Genomic DNA, 20,811 nt, shown 5'->3' on the forward strand with positions numbered 1-20,811 from the left:
GATAACAGAAGAAATGAGCCAGCTCTTAGGATTCTCTTCAGGTAACAAGATGATGAACTGTGAAGATAAGCGATTAGAATGGCCATTAAGGGGGGCAATAAAATTCCCAAGGTCATGAAGTGAACACAGACCAAACTTACAGCCAGTAGGGGTTTTAATCTATGCCTGAACCCCAGGTAGCACAGAAATGGTGATGGGTTCATGGTTGGGGGCTGGGGGTGGGATAAATCTATTTCCTGCTTATAAAATATTTGTTGACTTTGAAGGGCCCATGCCTTACATCAACCCAAATATGGGTACCTATGTGCCTCTCTGAGTGAAGTTCTTGTCTTTCAGGCACAATTTTGCAGTGTGAACATTCATAATGTGAAGAGATCAACTAATAATAAGGCTTCTTCTGCAGACACTTTCTAAGTAAATTCCTTTGTATGGGTATAATATATATAACCAACTTTGGTCATAGACCCTTGACACCTGCCCATAGGAGGCCTCTAAATACTTGGACATATCCTAGGGGCACAGGGCATAGAAACTAGGCTAATTCCAGACAATAGAAGAGTAATCAGGAAAAGAAAAGCACCCGTGGAAACTTGACTGCTTTGAATGTTTTCTGGGCCACTCAGAATGTCCTTCTCCAACCAAGCCTTCCTGATCCTCTTCCTATCTTTATAATCTACTGCCTGTCTCTGATACAGGAATTGAGAAATCAATTTTTTGTCTTCTTTTAATAAATGCTAATGTGTCTTTCTTATATCATTGTTCCCCCCTCCTTTTTCACTGACATCATGAGAAATGGACTCATTCATTGGACAAAGATAGTGTCTTCTACGTGAGGTGCTGTGGGTGATACTAATATTTTTAACTCATGTCCCCTCCCTTCAAGGAGCTAAAATCGAGAAGGAAAGGTAAGAAGTATGAAGGAATACCTACAGTATAAGGCAATATGATAACAGCTACAAAAGTTGGGATAGTGACCAAACAAGTTTTAGAAGACTGAGAGTTTAGAGGCAAGAGAGTTCATCTCTGGTGAGAAGACTGTGTTCACTCATGGACATGGCATTTACTGCACACTTCAAGGAAGCCACAGGTGGAAAGAGCCCAGGGAAGGCTGCCTGTACTGCAGGTGGTAGACACCCACAGTGAGGCTTTGTAGGAATAGAGACTGAGAGGAGTGTTTGGTTTTGTAGTGGAAATCTAATAAATAGATGCATAAACTGACCAGAGGGAGAAACAGGGGGTACTGGCAGAGAGGAAATAAATGACTGAGATCACTCAGTGATTTGGAGAAGGCAGGAATAAAACAGAAGTAAATGTTAAGCTGAAGCCATGGACTAAAACCAATAGGAGTCTAGGAAGAGGCAGTCACCATGCTAGGGATAGGGAGTGGAGGTAGATAGGGGTGGGGATAAAGGATGGTGCAGAGGATGTGTGAATAGGGCAAGAGCTAAGAAGCAAGGCCAAATCAGAAACAACGCATATCAGACAGGGTGAATGAAGAAACAAGGCTTATGTTAACCCTGAGAAGAAGGTAGCACATGAATGTACTTTCCCTTGCCTCTATCTCAGGGCAGCCTCAAAGGCCCTAAGGACATTCACATAAAGAACAAACATGTATCTTAAAATGCCATCAGTGTAGTGTCCACTGAACTACGTTCCAAGGTAAATGACTGATCTTAGCAACTTCCACATGTATGAGAAATGACTGTACTGCTCAACCCAAGACAAATGGCTAAGACAAGAACAAAGGCAACCTTTCCTCATGTCAAGGGAACCTTGTTTGTTTAAACCCTGCCAGCCTGAGAACACAGGGTCATAAAACTTTCCAGTCTTGCTCTTAGAAAAATAGCAAAGGAAATGCATCAACTGATATCCTGGTTAAACTTCTCATTTCGTAGCACAAAGTTGAAAGCCTTAAGTAAATTCTGCTAAGACAGTTTCCAGGAACCAAATCCTTTAATCAAACAAGCCTTGTATTTGTTGTAGCACAAGAGTTTTAAATTCGGGTTATGTATTGACTGGAGGAGTCACACACCCACATTCACTGTGCTTATTTTGTTGCATTTTGGCCTTAAATAAACTGCAACCTCAGGACTCTGGCCCTCAAACAGGTTGAGTATTTAAGAACAAGCTGCATAAGTCTTAGGTCTTTGAGCAACCCGAAATCATCAATATGTCTATAATAGTGAGCTCCTATCATTTAAATATTGGCCAGCATCTAAGGTTGAGAAGAGAGGTAGTGGATACTGAGTTGACTGAATCCTTATTGGCGAGCATTCAGAGAAGTGAAGAGGTGCAACATTTTTACTAGGTGAATGTAAATGAAGTAAACTAGGTGAATATAGAAGTTTCCTAATAATGTTCAAGACCATGGAATATAGTACATCAGTTTTTTGGAGCATAAGTTTATACAAGTGCAAGTTTGCTATATGCATGGAATGTGTAGTTGCACCAGTTTAAAAACAAAATTCTGCAAACACAATAGGGCCTCATGTCCATAGATTTAACTTATAAATGCCGAGTAAGCAGTCAAGTAACCAAACAATATAAACAGTACATTTCTTAGGCCATTTCATTCAATAATCACATGCCCTATGGCCGAACGTGGTGGCTCATGCCTGTAATCCCAGCACTTTGGGAGGCCTAGGCAGGAGGATCACCTGAGGGTAGGAGTTCGAGACCAGCCTGACCAACGTGGAGAAACCCTGTGTCTACTAAAAATACAAAATTAGATGGGCGTGGTCACTGATGCCTGTAATCCCAGCTACTCAGGAGACTGAGGCAGGAGAATTGCTTGAATCCAGGAGGTGGAGATTGCAGTGAGCCAAGATCGTGCCATTGCACTCCAGCCTGGGCAACAAGAGTGAAACTCTGTCTAAAAAAAAAAAAAAAAAAAAAAAATTCACGTGCCCTAAAGTTCCTGGGTGGGAGCTATCATCTCCCTTTTCCTCTATCTCGGTTTCTCTGTGGGTGTGAACAACACCATATTTATGAGAAAGTTAAGTAATTTTTCAATGTAATTATGAATTCTTAATTTCTGCATATGATTCCACAGTAAGCCTTTAAGAGATATCTAAGGGATTGATTTTCCTGAAGTTATCATATAGCACCACAAATCTGTGCCTGAAACAACTCAACATTTTGTTAAAAGGGTCCTAGCAAATATGTTGGTAGAGAATAAGACTGGAGAAGGTGTTTTTTTTCTTGGAGAGAACAGAGGCAATGCATCGTAGACTCTAAGAGGGCAGGCTCTGGAGCCAGACCACCAGGGTTAGAACCCAGGCTGTGCACAGGTCACTTCAACTCTCTACTCCTTCATCCATTAATTTTGTAGAATTACTCCTATAGTGTTGTAAGAATTAAATGAGTTAATGCAGTCAATATTTAATTTTTTTTTTTACCACATATCAAGTAACCCATAAATAAGAGCTTCTATGTTAAAACAATTGAAATCAACAAAGTAATTTCTACATGATACTTTGCACTTGCCCTCCTACCAGCATGGATTCTTCATGCTCTTCCTTCTGTCCTATTTCTGAGAATGAACTGTTGTCCAGCTCAGACCAGCTCCTCTGTTGGTACACCAGACCTCATCCCCTCTCACCTACTTAAGAGTGTCACTCTAGCGATTCTCTCCCTTCCTCCCACATTATCAATATTTCCTTTTATACTGGATCATTCTTGTCAGAAAACAAACATGTTATTATCTCCCCATCTTGAAAGAAATATCACTGTTTTGACCCTAATTCCCTTTATAGCTCCTATACTTTATTTATCCATTTCCTTTCACAGTGAAGCTTCTCAAAAGAGTTGTCTATACAGGTTCTCTCCACTTCCTTTACTTCCTCTTTCTTTTAACCCACTCTACTTAATTCCTACCCACTCCCGTAAGGCTACTCTTGTCATCAAATACATCATTCCTGCTAAATCCAAAGCCATCTTTCAGTCCTCATTTTATTTGACCTAGTTTCTAACCCCGGCTTTCAGGATAGCATATTCTTTTTGTATTCCTCCTACCTCACTGGCGGTCTCTTGACCAACTGTGTTGCTGGTTCCTTCACTTATTTCTGACATATCAACACTGAAATGTCCTCAAGTATAATCTATAGGTTATTTCCCCTTTCTCTGTATACTCAATCCCTGTTGTTATTATTCAGTCTCATGTCTTTAAGTGCCATCTATATAATAACAATTTCCAAATTAATGTCTTTAGCCTGAATATGTCTCCTGAACTCGATTCTTATATGTAACTGCAAACTTGGTATCTCTGTCAAATTTAACATTTCAAATGTCTTACCCTAAAAATAGGTACAGAATCTCACTACTTTTCATTACCTCCACCTAACATCTTCTTCATCCGAGCTCATCATGTCTCACCTTGACAACTGTATTCATGTTCTAACTGCCTATACCTGGTTTTATCCTCTTCATGTATAGTCTAATCTCAACACAACAACCTAGGTGTTAATATCTAAGTCAAATCAGGTTAATACTCTTGTTCAAAACTCTCTAATTGCTCCCCATTTTTCTCAGAGTAAAAGCCAACATTTACACAAAGCCTCTACATGATCCTTCCCCTAAGTGACCTGTTTAATGTCATCTTCTACTCTCCTACCGTCATTTTCCTTATTTGATCCAACTGGCTTCCTTGTTGTTTCCTGAATATGGTGGGCACATTTATGTTTCAAGGCTACTGTAATAGCCATTTTCTATGACCGATATATCCTTTCCCTAGATAGTCACATGGCTCACTGTCTCACCTCCTGTGTCTTTGCTCAAGCATCAGCTTTTAAATGAGACATACATTGCCTACTCCACTAAACTGCAATCTCTGCCCTACAACATTACATCAAAACCCTTTTACTTTGCTCTATATTTTTTTCTACAGCCTCTGTCACCATTACTATACCATACAATGCCCCTATTTCTTGTGTTACTTTTTCTCGTCTCTTTGCTACTAGAGCATAAACTTCAGGAGAGGAAGTGTTTTATCTTTTCTGTTTATTTTTGTAGTCCTCGGGGTCTAAAATAGTGCCTAGCACATAGTAGATAATTAAAATATGTTGAATGGCTGAAAAAAATAATATCACCTTTAAAAACATGGCATCTTTTTTATCACCATAAAACTTTGGAACTGGAAGAGATATTAAAACTTTGTAGATTATTTTACCAAAAAAGGATGTTAGATGCAGAGAATATAAGTGACTTGACAAAGGCCATGAAGCCAAATAAGTTCCAAACTGTGGACTTGCCAAGTATCCTGGCTCTAAGTCCCATGTTACTCTGTTACTTCATAATTCATTGTACAATATTTAAGGAAAACAGCATTAGTTTTCTGGTAAGAACAGATATTTTAAAATGTCATAATGTAAAAATGTTATTGAAATTCTAGGCTTATAATAAAAATGTACTTTATATGGCATATTTTGATTATTTAAGTTTTTAAAAAAATTGTAAGTATACTCTAGTTGGGAGGCCAAGGTGAGCAGATCTCCTGAGGTCAGGAGTTCGAGACTAGCCTGACCAACATGGAGAAATCCTGTCCCTACCAAAAATGCAAAAACTTAGCTGCACATGGTGGCACATGCCTGTAATCCCAGCTACTAGGGAGACTGAGGCGGGAGAATCACTTGAGCCTGGGGGACCGAGGTTGTAGTGAGCCGAGATCGCACTATTGCATTCCAGCCTGGGCAACGAAAGCAAAACACTATCTCAAAAAAAAAACAAAAAAAACACTATTGTTTTAGCTGGAGAACTATTAATTTTTTAAAGCTTCATTCATTGATTTTTTTCCAATGAAATTCTCAACATTCATATGTAGAAATTTATGAAATGCAAAATATTAATATTTAAGCCCTCTAGTGAAAAAGATTTTTGGTACTTGTATGTTTGTATTTTACAAAGTAAAAGACTTGTTATAACTATAAAACCACTGAAATAATTGTCTAATGTTGAGTATAAATTCTGAGAATATTAATATCTTTGTATAAATGTTGAAGAATATTCACTTAATAATATCAAGAAACACTCAAAAGTGTCAACAGCAATGGTAGATCCTCATTCCACAATATTGGGCCTCTATTATTTGCTATGAATTATGTTAGGTTCTGGAGATTCAAGAACAAATCACAAACACTTTCTTATAGAGCCAAGTCTAATGGGGAAATGACATTTAAGATGGAATGTACAATAAATCAGAGATTCAAAGGTTTCAAATAGCGGCCTATAGACCAGTCTTATATGACCTGCAAATTTTATTTGGAATTTATTATGTTTTAGCAATTTTTAACCTTTAAAACAAGTGAGGTATTTTACATAAACCTTCAGATTTATTTGAAAAATCAGAATGGATGAAAACTTTAGGTCCATGTTCTCCATGGAAATAACTGGCTGGGGCTGGAGCAGTGACCTCCTTTTGGAGGAACATGTACTCTCTACTTTGCTCTGGCTTCTATCCACTTCACTTGATTCATTCATATTACTTCACATGATGCCTACGGACCTTTGTGCTTGCAAGCCCTGCAGCAAGTGTGACAATATAAATGACAGAATCCAGTAAAAAATAAAAACAGGAGGACCTATTCAAAAAGCAGTAAATGAGATTTTTTTCCTTTTTCCCTCAGTGGTGTTGCTCCAGACCTGTCAGGATCTTTTGTTTTGTTTTGTTTTAATGTTTGTTTGTTTGTTTGAAACAGAGTCTTACTCTGTCACCCAGGCTGGAGTGCAGAGGTGCAATCTCAGCTCACTGCAAGCTCCGCCTCCCAGGTTCATGCCATTCTCCTGCCTTAGCTTCCTGAGTAGCTGGGACTACAGGCGCCCGCCACCACGCTTGGCTAATTTTTTGTATTTTTTAGTAGAGACGGGGTTTCACTGTGTTAGCCAGGATGGTCTCGATCTCCTGACCTCGTAATCTGCCCACCTCGGCCTCCCAAAGTGCTGGGATTACAGGCTTGAGCCACCGCACCCGGGGGGTGCTTTTTATTTACTCTTTTGTGCCATACTCCCTTGGATGTGGGGCTATGTGAATACAGAGCCTCAAAGACACCCAGCCTCACCCTGGCTCTTCTGCACTGGTACCCAAGCATGTTGGTAGGTGGGGGTGGGAAGTGATCATTGGGCTGGCGTGAAGAGGAAGGTTGGGCAGGCATTGGAGAAGCCTGCAGAACTACAAGTGAGGCAAGCCTCCAAGGCCTGCACACAGGCTTCATTGCCCTATTGGACTTCACTGATAAAACACAAAAGCAAAGATAAAATTATTTGGAATTTCAGGATGGCAACTCAGAGCACTAATCTCAGAGCACAGGGCTCTGCTGAGTGAGTGGCCATGTGTGACCACATTGGTCTCACATTCACAGCCTTAACCTGGGTGACCAGGGAAGGCACCCTGGAGAATGTGAAGTTTGGGAATGGGGAAAGCTTTGAAAGCTCAGGAGTGAAAAGCACCAGGTGAGTTCTCAGAAGAGTTTAATATGACTGGATCATGGAGGATGAGGCAGGGTGAGGTGGAAGGAGATATCAAAGTGCCTTGAAGCGGCAGGTCAGATGGGGATAAAGAAATGTAGAGCCATATAAAAAAGGGAGAAAGTGCCTAGAAGAGGCAGGTGGTGGTAAGGGAATTTATCACCTTGTAAAAGAGGGAGAAAGCTTGGCAAACTAGTGAAGCATAAGATATGACTATCTGAGAAACAGTTCATTAAGATATCAAGGGCAAACCTAAAGGCAGGTAAATCTACATACAAAACTGCTCTTAAAATTTAATCATTCCTTTTTCCAATAGATATTCTGAGGATCTCAGACAGAGATCACTCTGGTTGAATTTGAATCCTTGCTTGGATACCCACTACCTCTGTGATCTTAGACAAATCACTTAACCTCTTCATCAATGAAATGGGGATAGAACCAGAAACTCCCCTACAGGCTTGCTGTGAAAAGGAAGAGAGGAAAGAATGTAAAAGTTCATCAAAGTACTTGTCACATAAAGGTGAGTGTAATAAGTGTCAGCTATTAATGTGATCATTACCCCTCCTTTGATACCTCATTTGGTCTCCAAACTGCATTTGATTTTCATCCCTTGATGTTTCTTACACCTCATCTGAGAGTAATCCTCATGCCTCAAGGCTAACAAAGATTTTGCTCATCTTTTCTTCTTCTTTCTCTTTACATTTTATCCAGGTTAATCTATCTGCTGATGCCTCCCAAATGTTTACTTCCTTTCCCAAGTCTTTTATCTCGTAAATGATGCCTTTGGAAGATCTCTCACTAGGTATATCCCTTCAAATACAACTTACTCATGCACTAGACTGTAAAGACAGGGCCATGACTGAACATGTTCCTGGATACAGTAACTGGAACGGGGTAAGTACTCAACAAATATGGAATGAATGAAAGAATCTTCCTCTTTCTTTTCCAATCAACACAAATTTAGTGTCTTTCCATGAGGCTTAATGCCTGAACTATTTTATATATAATTGCATTAATTAGTGAGTTGTTCTAGTCTTTAATTATTATTATTATTTTAGAGACAGAGTCTCTCTGTCACCTAGCCTGGAGTGCAATGGCATGATCTCAGCTCACTGCAACCTCTGCCTCCCGGGTTTAAGTGATTCTCCAGCCTCAGCCTCCCAAGTAGTTGGGACTACAGGTGCATGCTACCATGTTCAGCTAATTTTTGTATTTTTAGTAGAGATGGGGTTTCACCATGTTGGCCAGGCTGGTCTTGAACTCCTGACCTCAAGAGATCCACCTGCTTCGGCCTCCCAAAGTGCTGGTATTACAGGCGTGAGCCACTGTGCCCGGCACAGTCTTTAATTATTTTAAGTGTATTAGATAGATAGCTAATCTAGGGAACCAAAGACAAAGGATGGGAAAGAGGAGCAGTTCACTACAGCCTCATATGTGTTCCTATTTGAAGGTTGGGGTGCACTTTTAGGATGAAAAATCTTTGGCACCAGCAAGACATTAATAACTGGTGACAAATCACTGGCAAATCTCTAGTAGTTACCAGCAGACAGCTGTGCATTTGTCTGTTTGTTTGCTTGTTTACTTTTTACATACAGATGGGCTCTCACTATGCTACCCAGGTTGGTCTCAAATTCTTGGCTTCCAGTGATCCACCCACCTGGCCTTCCAAAGTGCTTAGATTATAAGTGTGAGCCACAGCGACTGGCCCAGATGATTGTGTTAACTGAAGGCAGACAGAGATAAAGTAAAATATAAGGTATATATAGTGCATTATCAGATCCCAGGAGGAAATGTGGAATGTGCCTTACAAGTTAAAAAGAAACTTTCAAGCCAAAAGGGACATGAGTACCACGAAACTAAAAACAAATTCTAAGCAATGATACGTGGACTAATTCAATGACCTGCATGGATATTTCCCATCTTTGAAAGAAACAGCGATGACTCGAAGCCCATACGGGCTCATTAAGGAAAATTATTTCAGAGGAACTTTATCTTTGACAGGATTTACAGCTGGATAGATTAGGAAAAATAATTCAATGGCATAGGATATTTGGCCTTTTATAGGGCATTTCATGATATACTTGTGAAAGATGGAGAAATATAGGCCGTGCAATGATATGAATGGGTGAATATAGAGCTGGTTGAACACACATCCCCAAAGGGTAGTGATTAACCAGCATATTTGAATACATACTGTTCTTTTTAGTAGTGTGCCTTAAGAATCTTTATTTAGATCTGTTTTCTAATCACTTTTACCTGTTACTTCTAGGAATGGACAGAAAATGCATATAAAATGTGAATTAAATAATCCTGAGGAGGTCAGTAGATAAGGACGAAAGAAACGGGTATTTATTTAGAGTGTACTCAAAGGCGTTTTATACCAGTCAGTCATGGGTTTAGACATCCATCTCTTCAGTAGAATCGGGATAGACTATTTTAATCTTCTCATTTCCCCAATATTTCATAATGTCTAGTATATAGTGCTGCTTAAATGTTGCTTGAATCTTTAGAAGCCTGAAGGGTAGGTCAAATTTAGCAATGTTTATGGATATCAATAGAATTAGTGGCAAAATGTGGGTATCGAAACAGTGAATGTCAGCTTAGATATCATTAATATTAGAATAGTACCCAAAAGTATGGAGGTGGTCCTCCTGGGTTACTCTGCAGCTATTAAACCATATTTGTATCACTGTGCCTAATTCTACAGACTGCTGAGACAAACTAGAAGATGTTCAGAGAAATGCAAACTATTGGTTATGCTTGAAGCTATTCCTTTGAAGAATGACTGAAAAGGTGACCATTCAAAAGGGACATGAGGGTTGCTTTCAGATACACCTTAGGCTTAATGTAAAGGAAGAAAAGTAAATTTGTTTTTTATTGCAAAGGATATCTGGGCCAGTGGGTAAAATGAAAGAAAACGTATTAGGATCAAGGTCTGGAGTATGCTGCTCTAGAAAATAAAAAGAGTTTTCTACGGCTAAAGATGTGCCTCAAAGGCTAGTTGAAAATTGGCAGATATACTGTAGATAAGCTTCTTAACATATTTTAGGAGGTTTAATTACATAATCTTTAAGACGACATGAAAATCTAAGATTCTAATTTTCACTGATTTTACCTTTGAGTAAGCAGTTTGTGAAACTGAATGCATGTAGTGCTACACAGACGACAGATGATTAGAAAGGTGTTTGTACAAATAAAAGGACAGTCTTTGTTCATTAGGAAACATAAATATACATAAGCTGTAGAACTTTGGAATAGTTATTCTATTATTTCTGTTCAGAACAGCACAAAAAGTTTTACATCTCTCAGCACTATCTGCATTTACCCTGAAAAGACATTTATAAAGCAAGCCAAAAATATATGGTAAAACCTTGGTTCTCAAACAAACAGAAAACCTTCAAAACTACAGATTTAAAATATTACTAAATTAATATACTATGAAAAGGAAAATTTACAACTTGAAAAGAGAAATAGCTGTACATTATAGAACAGTGTAAGAAGGTGGATAAAAGTAGCACAACTCAGATGACCATCTGTTCAGCCATGTTAAGTACACAGCAGCAAAACAAACACAAATTATAGCTACAATGTAAAAATAAAGGAGTGTGATGAAAAATGAAAAACTGTCATAGAATTGATTTACTCCATACTTAAAAATGTATCCCAACATAAATCACAATAATCAAAACCCTATAAAATAAAACAAAATTCCAGAATTTGATTTAAAATAGATACAGAATCTAACAAACAAAAAAACAGAAGTAATACAACATGAAGAATAACATCACTAACAAACGATGCTGCAACAAGTGCTTATCAGTCTTTATCATACCATATGTTGTAATAAATACTACATGTCTCAAATTGCTCACCTAATCAATTCACTAATTAAGTGTAAAAAAGAAAGGAGCAAAATGGCTTCTGCACCCCAACTACGGGCTGGGATAAATTTGAGAATATTGAAGAAATACATTTTATTATCAAAAAAAAATATTTTGGAATACAGAAATATGTTATATAATGTCAAACTTCACAGAAACAAGAAATTACAATATGACATTTTCACCCACAGTGGCATGAAATAAGTGAAAATATTTAAGGCTGAGAAGATTGTAATTAGAAGGGTGCTTTTAGATCCTGTTAGTTAGAGTGCCTTTTGTTATAGAGAACTGTCAAAATGTTTCTATCCATCCAGATGTTGATTTCTAAATGCTGTTCTCCAATAAAATGAAACCAGGGTTCTTTAGAAATTGGCCAAACCTGAAGCTGGGGTAGGGAAAATATAAGAGGAGACTAGAGCTTCTTATGGTGCCAAAGAGGAATGCAGCAAGTAAAAAAGTAAGAAAATGAGTGAGGGAAATAAGAAAGTAAGGGAGTAAACAACATATGGTAGGATGTTGTCAGAAGGACACAGAAACCAGTCTGAATAAGAGAGAACAACTTGAGTCCAAAATAAATAATATTAGTATTGGATTCTTAACCAAATAAACTAAGTATTCAAACAAGAAGAAAAGATTTTGAATGTTATCACCACAAGGAATGATAAACATTTAAAGTGATGAATACGGTAATTACTCTGATGAATACGGTAATAAAGGAGCACATGGGGTTTTACCCCAAAATATGGCTCCCTGATATAATGAATATTTTGAATTACAGGCTCTTGGAGATCAACAGATGCTAGAACAGAATTTTCCTATCTACATAAAGACCGGGCACACCGACGAAGGAGAAGAGTTGTTTCTCCTCTGCCTTGGCTCCAGGTCTCTTAATCTTCTACCTCTTCAAAAGCACAGGCTGAAGTTGCCTTAACTGCTTTAAGTCCAGATCTTCAAAAATAAACAAACAAAAAACCAAACAACAATTTCTTGTGATCCATTCCTTGAGTTTCTATTAAGTGAACCCATCCCAGGAGGAAGACTAAAGTCGTCAACAAACCTGGACATATTTTTGTCACAAACCAACAGGCCCAACAGACCACTGTATGTTCTTCAACCCCATTAAATTATCCTAAAAATTATTTGCTTTCTTCCTAAAATCATCCACACTACCTCTCCTTTCCCTTTCCCTTTACATGTAGGGTATATAAGCATCTGTACCCCATTGAGATACTAGGCAATCACTGTGTGATTCTCCCCTTACACATGATAGCAATAAATTTACATTCCTTTTCTCTTACAAATCTGCCTTTCTATGAGTTAATTTTTCAATAACTTTTCAGAGGGCAAAAGGAGAAGCTTTTCATTCACCCACACATACACATTCATTGAGACATCACAGTGAACCCCATAAAAATGTACAATTATTATGTATCAAATATAATTAAAATTAAAGTTAAAAATAAGTATTCATGAGTCCACATTGATATTTTAAAAAATGGATAAATAAATACATAGAAGAGAGAGGGCAACTCTTCCTTACAAAATAATTCCAGTTCTCACAATCTAATTTATGAGAAAATATCTGAAATTTAAAGACTTAGAGAATCAAAGATGCTTATATGTTAATTACAGCACTATGATAGTACTTAAAAATCTAAAATAATGGCTTCTATTGTGATGAATTCGTTTACAGTCATTATAATATTCGTTCTGGAGAATGATTATGAGGAAATATTCAGACAAAAGTAACATATTTCACACATTTAAATAGTGACTTCTCCTAAAAAAAATTCTAACACAAGAAAGAATTGATGATGAGTGAAATAAACACAGATAATAAGAAAATAAATTAGAGGGTAATATGTTGTAGTTTGACTCTAACCATCCACAACATTGATCTAGTTGTGAATTCTACTTTTGCAGCAACTTCTACTTGGTTTTAGACTATATCTACACAACATCTCATATTCAAATGAAAATGACTCATCTTATCTTACAGATGATTTATCTACTGAATATTTTACCTTTTAAAATGCATTTTGATTGCTCAGATGCAGTCTTCTGGTGAAATACAAGATAAACACACACACACACACACACACACACACTATAATTTCAAATATTTTGGAATTTTATTGTCTTCAGTGAGAAGTTTTGGCAACATTGAACAAAAAATGTAACAAAATCCAGTGTCTCTTATTTCTGCTAAAAAATAAAATGTCTTGAAAAAAATCTGTCAATGGACATAGTAAGTCACTAAAATGAATTCTTCTTACCTCATTTTCTAGAGGACAGCAGTGTTTGGCCCATACTTGATAATCAGTATATGTTCAATTAAAGACAATTGAAGTATGCTATTTCTTTATGACATAGCTATGACAAGCTTTCATTTTGATTCATGTAAAGTTATGAAGCTAGACAAGATTCATTAACTAATAAAAACTGGTATTATTAAAAACAGAAAATCTCTACATACAGTTAGATCAAGTAGGTGTGAACACAAAGAACATTAGCATAAATGTTTCACCTATATGAATGTATGACAGAGGAAGAGGGACCATCTACAATAAGAACACTTTAGGAAGCCATAGCTTACAATATAATTTAGAAATGGTTCTACTGTTAATCAAGTGATGAAAGATTGATGTTTGAGATAATTAAACTCCTGACAAAAATGTGAGTAATGAAAAATCAGGAAAACAAATTGAGGAAACATAAATCTAATTTTATAAATGTTTCTATTTTCTTATGCTTATGACTCTTTTCTTTTTAAAGTGAAAGAAAGAACAGATTTCAGAAGAAGATAGTAGGATAATATTGCTTATTCTCTACAAACACTTAAGGTACTCAGCAAAAAAGTCTGACTCAACCCTAATAGCAGTTCCTACTGCCATAAAGAGATGTGAACATTTGTCTTGGTTTTTGTGTCAACATTAATCAAACATTAATCAAATCAACAAAAAGAAAATTTCAAAACCATTTATAGGGACACACCTATAGTTAAAATTTTGTTTGTATTTTCTAGCCAACTTTATAATAAGGTATACATTTGAAAGTATCTGCCTACCTATCTACCTACCTACCCACCTATCTCTCCACAGAAAAACACATGCACTCACATGTATACACATGTATACATGTGTGCATGGTTTCACGAAAATCTAGATTTGTCATATATTTTTTAGAGCAATATGCTAACATGTTCCTTACAATCAAATCTTTCTATATGTTTTGGAGATAATTTACACAAATATTTCTCAGAATAATGCAAAAGTCATCCTATCTGATTACATTCTGTTAAGAAACCACTGTGAGATACTGTGTCTGATACGCCTCTAAGTTTCTAAGAGTTAAGTGCAGATGCTTATTTATCTTTCAAAAAAATTTTGGAGGAATGTGTAAAGGTAGGTTAAACTATGTCAGATCCTTAAAACACTTCTTTTTTCGAGGTTTTTTATGTGGTAAGAGAATAAAAAAAAGAACATTGCTAGCAGTTCTGAAAACACAACTGAGATGCAATTTGATAAATAGCCTTCCATCATCCAAGCCAGAGCTGTGGAAAATCATGCTATCAGCACTTTCATCAAAGATACTATTGACTCCTCTTTTTCTATCTCATTTTATCATGACTTTCTCATTTTGTTTACTCAGTAAATGATTGGGGGAAAAAAGATTTCTTACCTCTTGGGTGAGAGGGGATGGAGTCTGCTAACGAAGGTTCCTTTTCTCCATCATTGTTGCCGCCACTGCCTTCACTGCCGCCATCTCTTTCAATCAGTTTGTCCACCATAGCAATAATGCAGTTCAGGCTCTTCCCTACGTTGGCCCACACCCTGTCCTGAAAAAAGCATGAGTATCACTACGTATTTTTATCACAAAAACAAGATAAGGTAAAGTCAGATAAATCTATTTTAGAGAAGCATTTGGAAGGGCAGTCATTAGAATGCAGATGGAGTAGCTCTAAATTCCCATTAATTTGGTCAGACTATGGATATATAATAAATATATGTTCTCTTAATAAAGCAAAAATGAAGTATTATGAATCTTTTTATTTAGTACATTATTTTCACTCTATCATAAAGAAATGACCATCATACAATATTAATCCATAATAGAGCACAAATTATGATATTTTAAATGGAAGATATCAATTCTCTTTATCAACACTTATTACGAAAGCAAAGACACACCAATATTTTTAAAGAATGGCCTCCTCTTGTATTAGAAATTCTTGGAGTATTTTTGGATATATATATTTCAGTAGCATTAAGTATATTCACATTGTCATGCACCCATTACTAGCATCCACTTCCAGAACTTTTTCATCTTCCTAGACTGAAACCCTATACCCCTTACACATGAATTTCAAATTTCTTACTCTTCCAGCCCTTGGCAACCATCATTCTGCTTTCTGTCCCTGTGAATGTGACGATTCTAGGTACTAGAAATTCTGGAAGTATAGTCTTTAGACCACTTCTAACAGAATAGCCCGGAAAATTAGTATGCAGATCCCTGGGTCCCACCAATTGAATCAGAAACCCCGGGAGGAAGGCACAATAAATTGAAATTTTGACAAATTCCTCAGATACTTCTGACCATACTGTCTTATAACTTCTACTTAATATTATACACTAGAGCTACATAATAAGTCATTTTGAGTGATTTATTTCCCAGGAAGCAACCTGTACCACTAATGGGCCTCTTTGCCACTAATCTTCCCAGTTCTCATTAGTAGCAATTTTTGCTTAAGGCAATGCATGCAACTAAATTGTTTGATTCACAAAATTGCTATTATTAATTGTTTAAATACTATTTTTAATATATATATCATGATAGAAGACTGCCATTCCTCACTTCCTTCGTGCTTCTCTTCCTATATCATCTAGCTCTGACTCCTAATTTCTCTCTCCAGGCATAATATCCAGACAGATTTATGGTGTTTTCCCTGCATCATACCACAGAAAAACCTTTCAGTGGGTGCTTTCTCTATAAAAGAGGTATCTCAGGAACATGGAGTACCACGTAATGTAAAGATAGTACTAAATTATAGTATTTCCTTAGTGGTTTGTATATTTTTTCTCAAAGGTACTTTTTTTTTTTTTTTTGCCTAAGCTAATTTTGCTACTTCATAAACATATAAATTAATTTTGGAAAGGATAAATCAAGGAATAGAAACTAAAGTTGAATTGAGATTATGCGACGGCTACCTTGGAAAGACAGAGTGCACAGACGTGCCTACTTTAGCTGAGGAAGTAATAGGGTTTTAAAGAAAAGCAGAACATTCAAAGCTAGCACAGGCGATTTTGGATCCTTATGTGACATGCTACCTAGGAGACACTGAGAAAAGTATTTCATCCCTGGGGAAGCCCAGTCGTCTCAGTTGGAATGATAATTATTGCTCTAACTACCTCACCAAACTACAGTGGGAGCCAAATGTTGTGTTTTCTATGACGGCACTTGTTAAAATTACTACCATTTGGCAAAATCACATCCAAAACTTCCTGGCTTTCCTAAGTGAATCAAGCTTTCCCCTCACCCTGTAACCCTGAGTGGGAAGTATTCTTTTAACCACATGTGATTATAACAATCTTTCCCCTAAAGTCAGATCTTTCCACAAAGAATTGAAAGCACTTTACCTCTAAGAAAAATTTAAACATCAATCACATCCATAGATTACATCATCATCTGCCTGTTGTCTGAAAAAATGATGTAAAGTAACCTCTGAGCCATCAACCAGGAGAGCTAAGGAAGCTCATTTATTCCAGGAGGAAATGCTGGGGAAAGGTAAGTAACCAGATGGTCTTGACATCAGTTGGATTGGGATTTGGTGAGGAGCTTCCATTCTGGAGCACAATAACAAACTCATGGCCTCTCTTTTGAATATATCTTAATCACTACCACCAACTGCATCTGTAAGGTGATCAAATTGAAAAATGAAACAACTCTCCAGCTAAAATTGGAAATCAACTCTGCTACTGAGGGAAAAAAAAAGGGGAGCAGATTCCTCTCAATTTTTCAGATTAGCTTTGTACATAAGTTGTCAACTCTCTTCCTGTTGTCCATGTTGAAAGCAACTTGTGTGTGTGTTTATGTGTGTGTGTGCGCATATGTGACACAGTTGGCTCACTGCAGCCTTGATCTCCCGATAAAATGATCAAATGATCAAATGATCCTCCCACCTCAGCCTCCCAAGTAGCTGGGACGACAGGTGCGCCCACCAAGCCTAACTAATTTTTGCAATTTTTGCAGAGATGGGGTTTTACTATGTTGCCCAGGCTGATCTTGAACTCCTGGGCTCAAGTGATCCACCCACCTCAGCCTCCCAAAGTTCTGGCATTACAAGTGGGAGCCACTGCACCTCAGGGAACTTTATATTTTGATCAAAGATCAAGTTACATTGCACGTTGCTTTTCTTACATAAAGGAATGTAAGGGATAGATCAACTTCTCTTAATCACATCTCTGAAGAGCCTGAAAATAAAAGTATTTAAAAGATAATTTGACATTCACACGTATATATTGTTCTTCCTTTCCAAACAGCTCAGGTTGTAAGATTTCACTGGTAGAAAAATCACCTTTGTAGCCTGTAAAGAGATCTTTTTTGGTCTGAGGAGCAAAACGAAGCATGTTCATTGGCTAAAACCAATCAGCATGTCATAAAGGGCTATATACGGTAGGCAGAATTAAAAAAAAAATTTAGTCATTAATGTTTAGAGGACACAGAAGATGAGACAAATATTTGTTAGGGGTGGGAAATTGAGCAGTCTCTTCTGTGATACTAACACACAATTAATGCATAATCAAATATTTGCTTGAGGGGACACTCAACAGCAGACCCTAAGCAGACTCCTTCTATTCCTTGTCTGTTGGAGAGGAGATGCTGCCTATCTGGTGGTGAGAGAATTCAGCCTTGCTGGTCATGGCCTCCTTCTCTTTTATGGCCTTTACTAAGTAGTTATTACTACTTAGTAGCAGTTAATAAAGTTATTGATGTGTGTTTCTGTCTCTAATATTAGACTGAGTTATTTGAGAACTGTGTTCTTGTTTTGTGGCACAGGGCCTGGCTCTCAGAAATTTTTGTCGGAGGAAAGGAAAGAAGGCAGGTGAAAAAAGAGGGAAGAAGTAAGAGAGGGAAGAGAGGGAGGTGACTCCAAAGACAGATTAAAGGCTATATTTATATTCATTTTGTATATGCACATTAGCTAATTTAATGTTCAAAAGCCACCAAATAAGGTTACTGTTATTGACTCAGTTTTTAGAGATAAAGGACTTCTTGTAAGAGATGTTTAATAACATTCAACATTAAAATGGTATAAATGGACTAGAACTTCCATTCGGTTTGGTTCCAAAGACTTGATTCTTTCACTGTGATTTTCCACAGAAATGGGGTACACAGTAGCACTAACTATGCAGAAAAAAAAAAAAAAAAAAAGGAGCCCAGGAAGGGTGAGGTAGAGGTGTGTGCCACCTTACAGGAGCAAGACTAGGTTTTAGTTATCTGAGACTTAAATGTGAGAAGAGATAAGTCTACAAAATGAACTGGCTGGTCCCATCTCATGTACCCTCAAGTCTGAGATCAAAGATGTCTTACAAGCAGTGATAGAGCGGTCATTTGGTTAAAGGGTCATTCAGTTTGGCACAAAGGACATAAGTGACCTGCATTAATAAAGGAGTATCAGGATCAAGGCCCCAGATCCATTCATGTGACCAGGATATAGAGCAGGGTGCAGATAACAAGGAGGAAAGGTGATTATTCAATTACTAGGAGACTGGAGTACATGGTAGTCAATTGTTTTGAAACTAGGATGCTAGAGAAGGGTAAGAAAGATTTTTAAAGGGAAGCCTTGAATATCTGAGTTTTTTCTTAAGCCCCTTTCCATTATATCTCTGTGAAAACATACACAGAGGAAAGTTACCAGCACAAATACATTCTCATTCTGATGATTTTTACTCACTGTGCCAGTCCACAGGGGAAATACCTTGTGCCTAGATTGCTGGTATGGGGCTAGGGCCTACTCTTCTTTCTTCTCTACTAAAATCACACAATTAGTTTCAGATTGCTCCCATGATGAAGAAAGGCTGATTAGTGGGAAGACAACAGTAGCATAAGAATGTGGCTGCAGTACGTGGTGCTTCCAGCCCCTCCAGATCCTGCTTAGCTCCCCGCCACATGAGAGGATTAAAAACCACTACCACCTATCAGAGAAATGGATTGCTGGGCCTTTTCCCCAGAAACAGCAGCCATTATCTTGCTAGGTCCCCTACTGTATGAAGGAAGTAATGGGGAATCAGCAGGTTAAAGTCTAATCTTTATTCAGTGGAGCCTAATTGGTGTATTTAACCTCCATGGAGCCTTCACAACAACCCTACTCCTTGGAGGTGAACTGGCTATAAACTTTTCCTGGTCAGTGAGGGCATAGAGTCAGTGGGGAACCAGCAGCAATGTTTATTTCACTCTGAGTCAGGTGCTGTTTTATTTCTGGGTTACAATCTAAGCTAACATCCAGGTCAAACCCACTGGCAGTAGATGCAGAAATGTTGACGGATGTAGCCACGGGGTCATTACACCTGGCAGAGTGAGCCATGAAGGCAGGCAGCATGATGGTGACTCAGCATGTCACACAATTATGAGTTTAGTAGCATCAAGAGAAATCCTGACTGCTTTGGAGCAGTATATTTGGAGAATATATTTTTTAACTTAAAAAATATATTCCGTAATGCTTAGCTGACCAACGTTTTCTAAGGCCAATTTTTGATCAGAAAGAATGTGAACACTAAGCCAGAGCTGATATAGATGTACAAAATAGCCCTGATGTATCTATATTTCCGGAATAATTTCTCACTTGTCATTATCAATTTCTGAGGACTTTGATTAGAAACAGTCAGTGAATTAACAAGGCCAATCCCATCTTTAAAAAGAAGCTTCCATTTATCCTTGATTTTGATAGAGAGCAATATGCTGTATACTGGCCAAGGTCTGTAATACTGAAAACCTTTGTTCTTTCAAGAGCTGGATAGCTTTTCTCCCTGAACCCTTTATCCAGACTCTTAGGTAAATTGAGTTGCACTTAAAATATTCTGTGTTTCAAACTGGCAAGTGTATAGCCCACGATATCTGTCTCTTTCACACACACCCACACCCACACACATACACACACCACATATCAACGTACACACATCAACACACACACACATTCACTAAAAATAGCCAGACACATAAACATCCACCAGATGAGATTCCCTGATCTTTGCTTCCTGTTGGTCCTCCTGCTTTAACTTCACCTATTTCCTCATGTAAAAATACCTGACCTTCATCTCCCAATAACTACACTCAGTTTAAAATTCACTCCTGGCCTCATCCTGAAAACGAATCCCCTGTAACAAAAATGGACTCAATTAGCCATTGTTTCTCCAATTTTGACCTCTCCAGATTCCCCTGGCTTGGATTTTTCTCATGCCTATATTATTGGCTA

At 37.6% G+C, this 20,811-nt stretch overlaps 1 protein-coding gene across 4 annotated transcripts in view; it reads right to left on the reverse strand.

Annotated features, from left to right (window-relative positions):
- INPP4B (inositol polyphosphate-4-phosphatase type II B) overlaps positions 1–20,811 on the reverse strand; it is an 855,326-nt gene that overhangs the window by 106,005 nt on the left and 728,510 nt on the right. For all 4 annotated transcript variants that reach the window (XM_030917305.1, XM_030917308.1, XM_030917317.1 and 1 more), the window contains one exon: positions 15,021–15,177. In XM_030917305.1, coding sequence (XP_030773165.1) covers positions 15,021–15,177 — 157 coding nt within the window. The remainder of the gene's footprint in view (positions 1–15,020; positions 15,178–20,811) is intronic.

This window comes from Rhinopithecus roxellana, chromosome 2 (genome assembly GCF_007565055.1).
Source record: "Rhinopithecus roxellana isolate Shanxi Qingling chromosome 2, ASM756505v1, whole genome shotgun sequence".
Lineage (NCBI taxonomy): Eukaryota > Metazoa > Chordata > Mammalia > Primates > Cercopithecidae > Rhinopithecus > Rhinopithecus roxellana.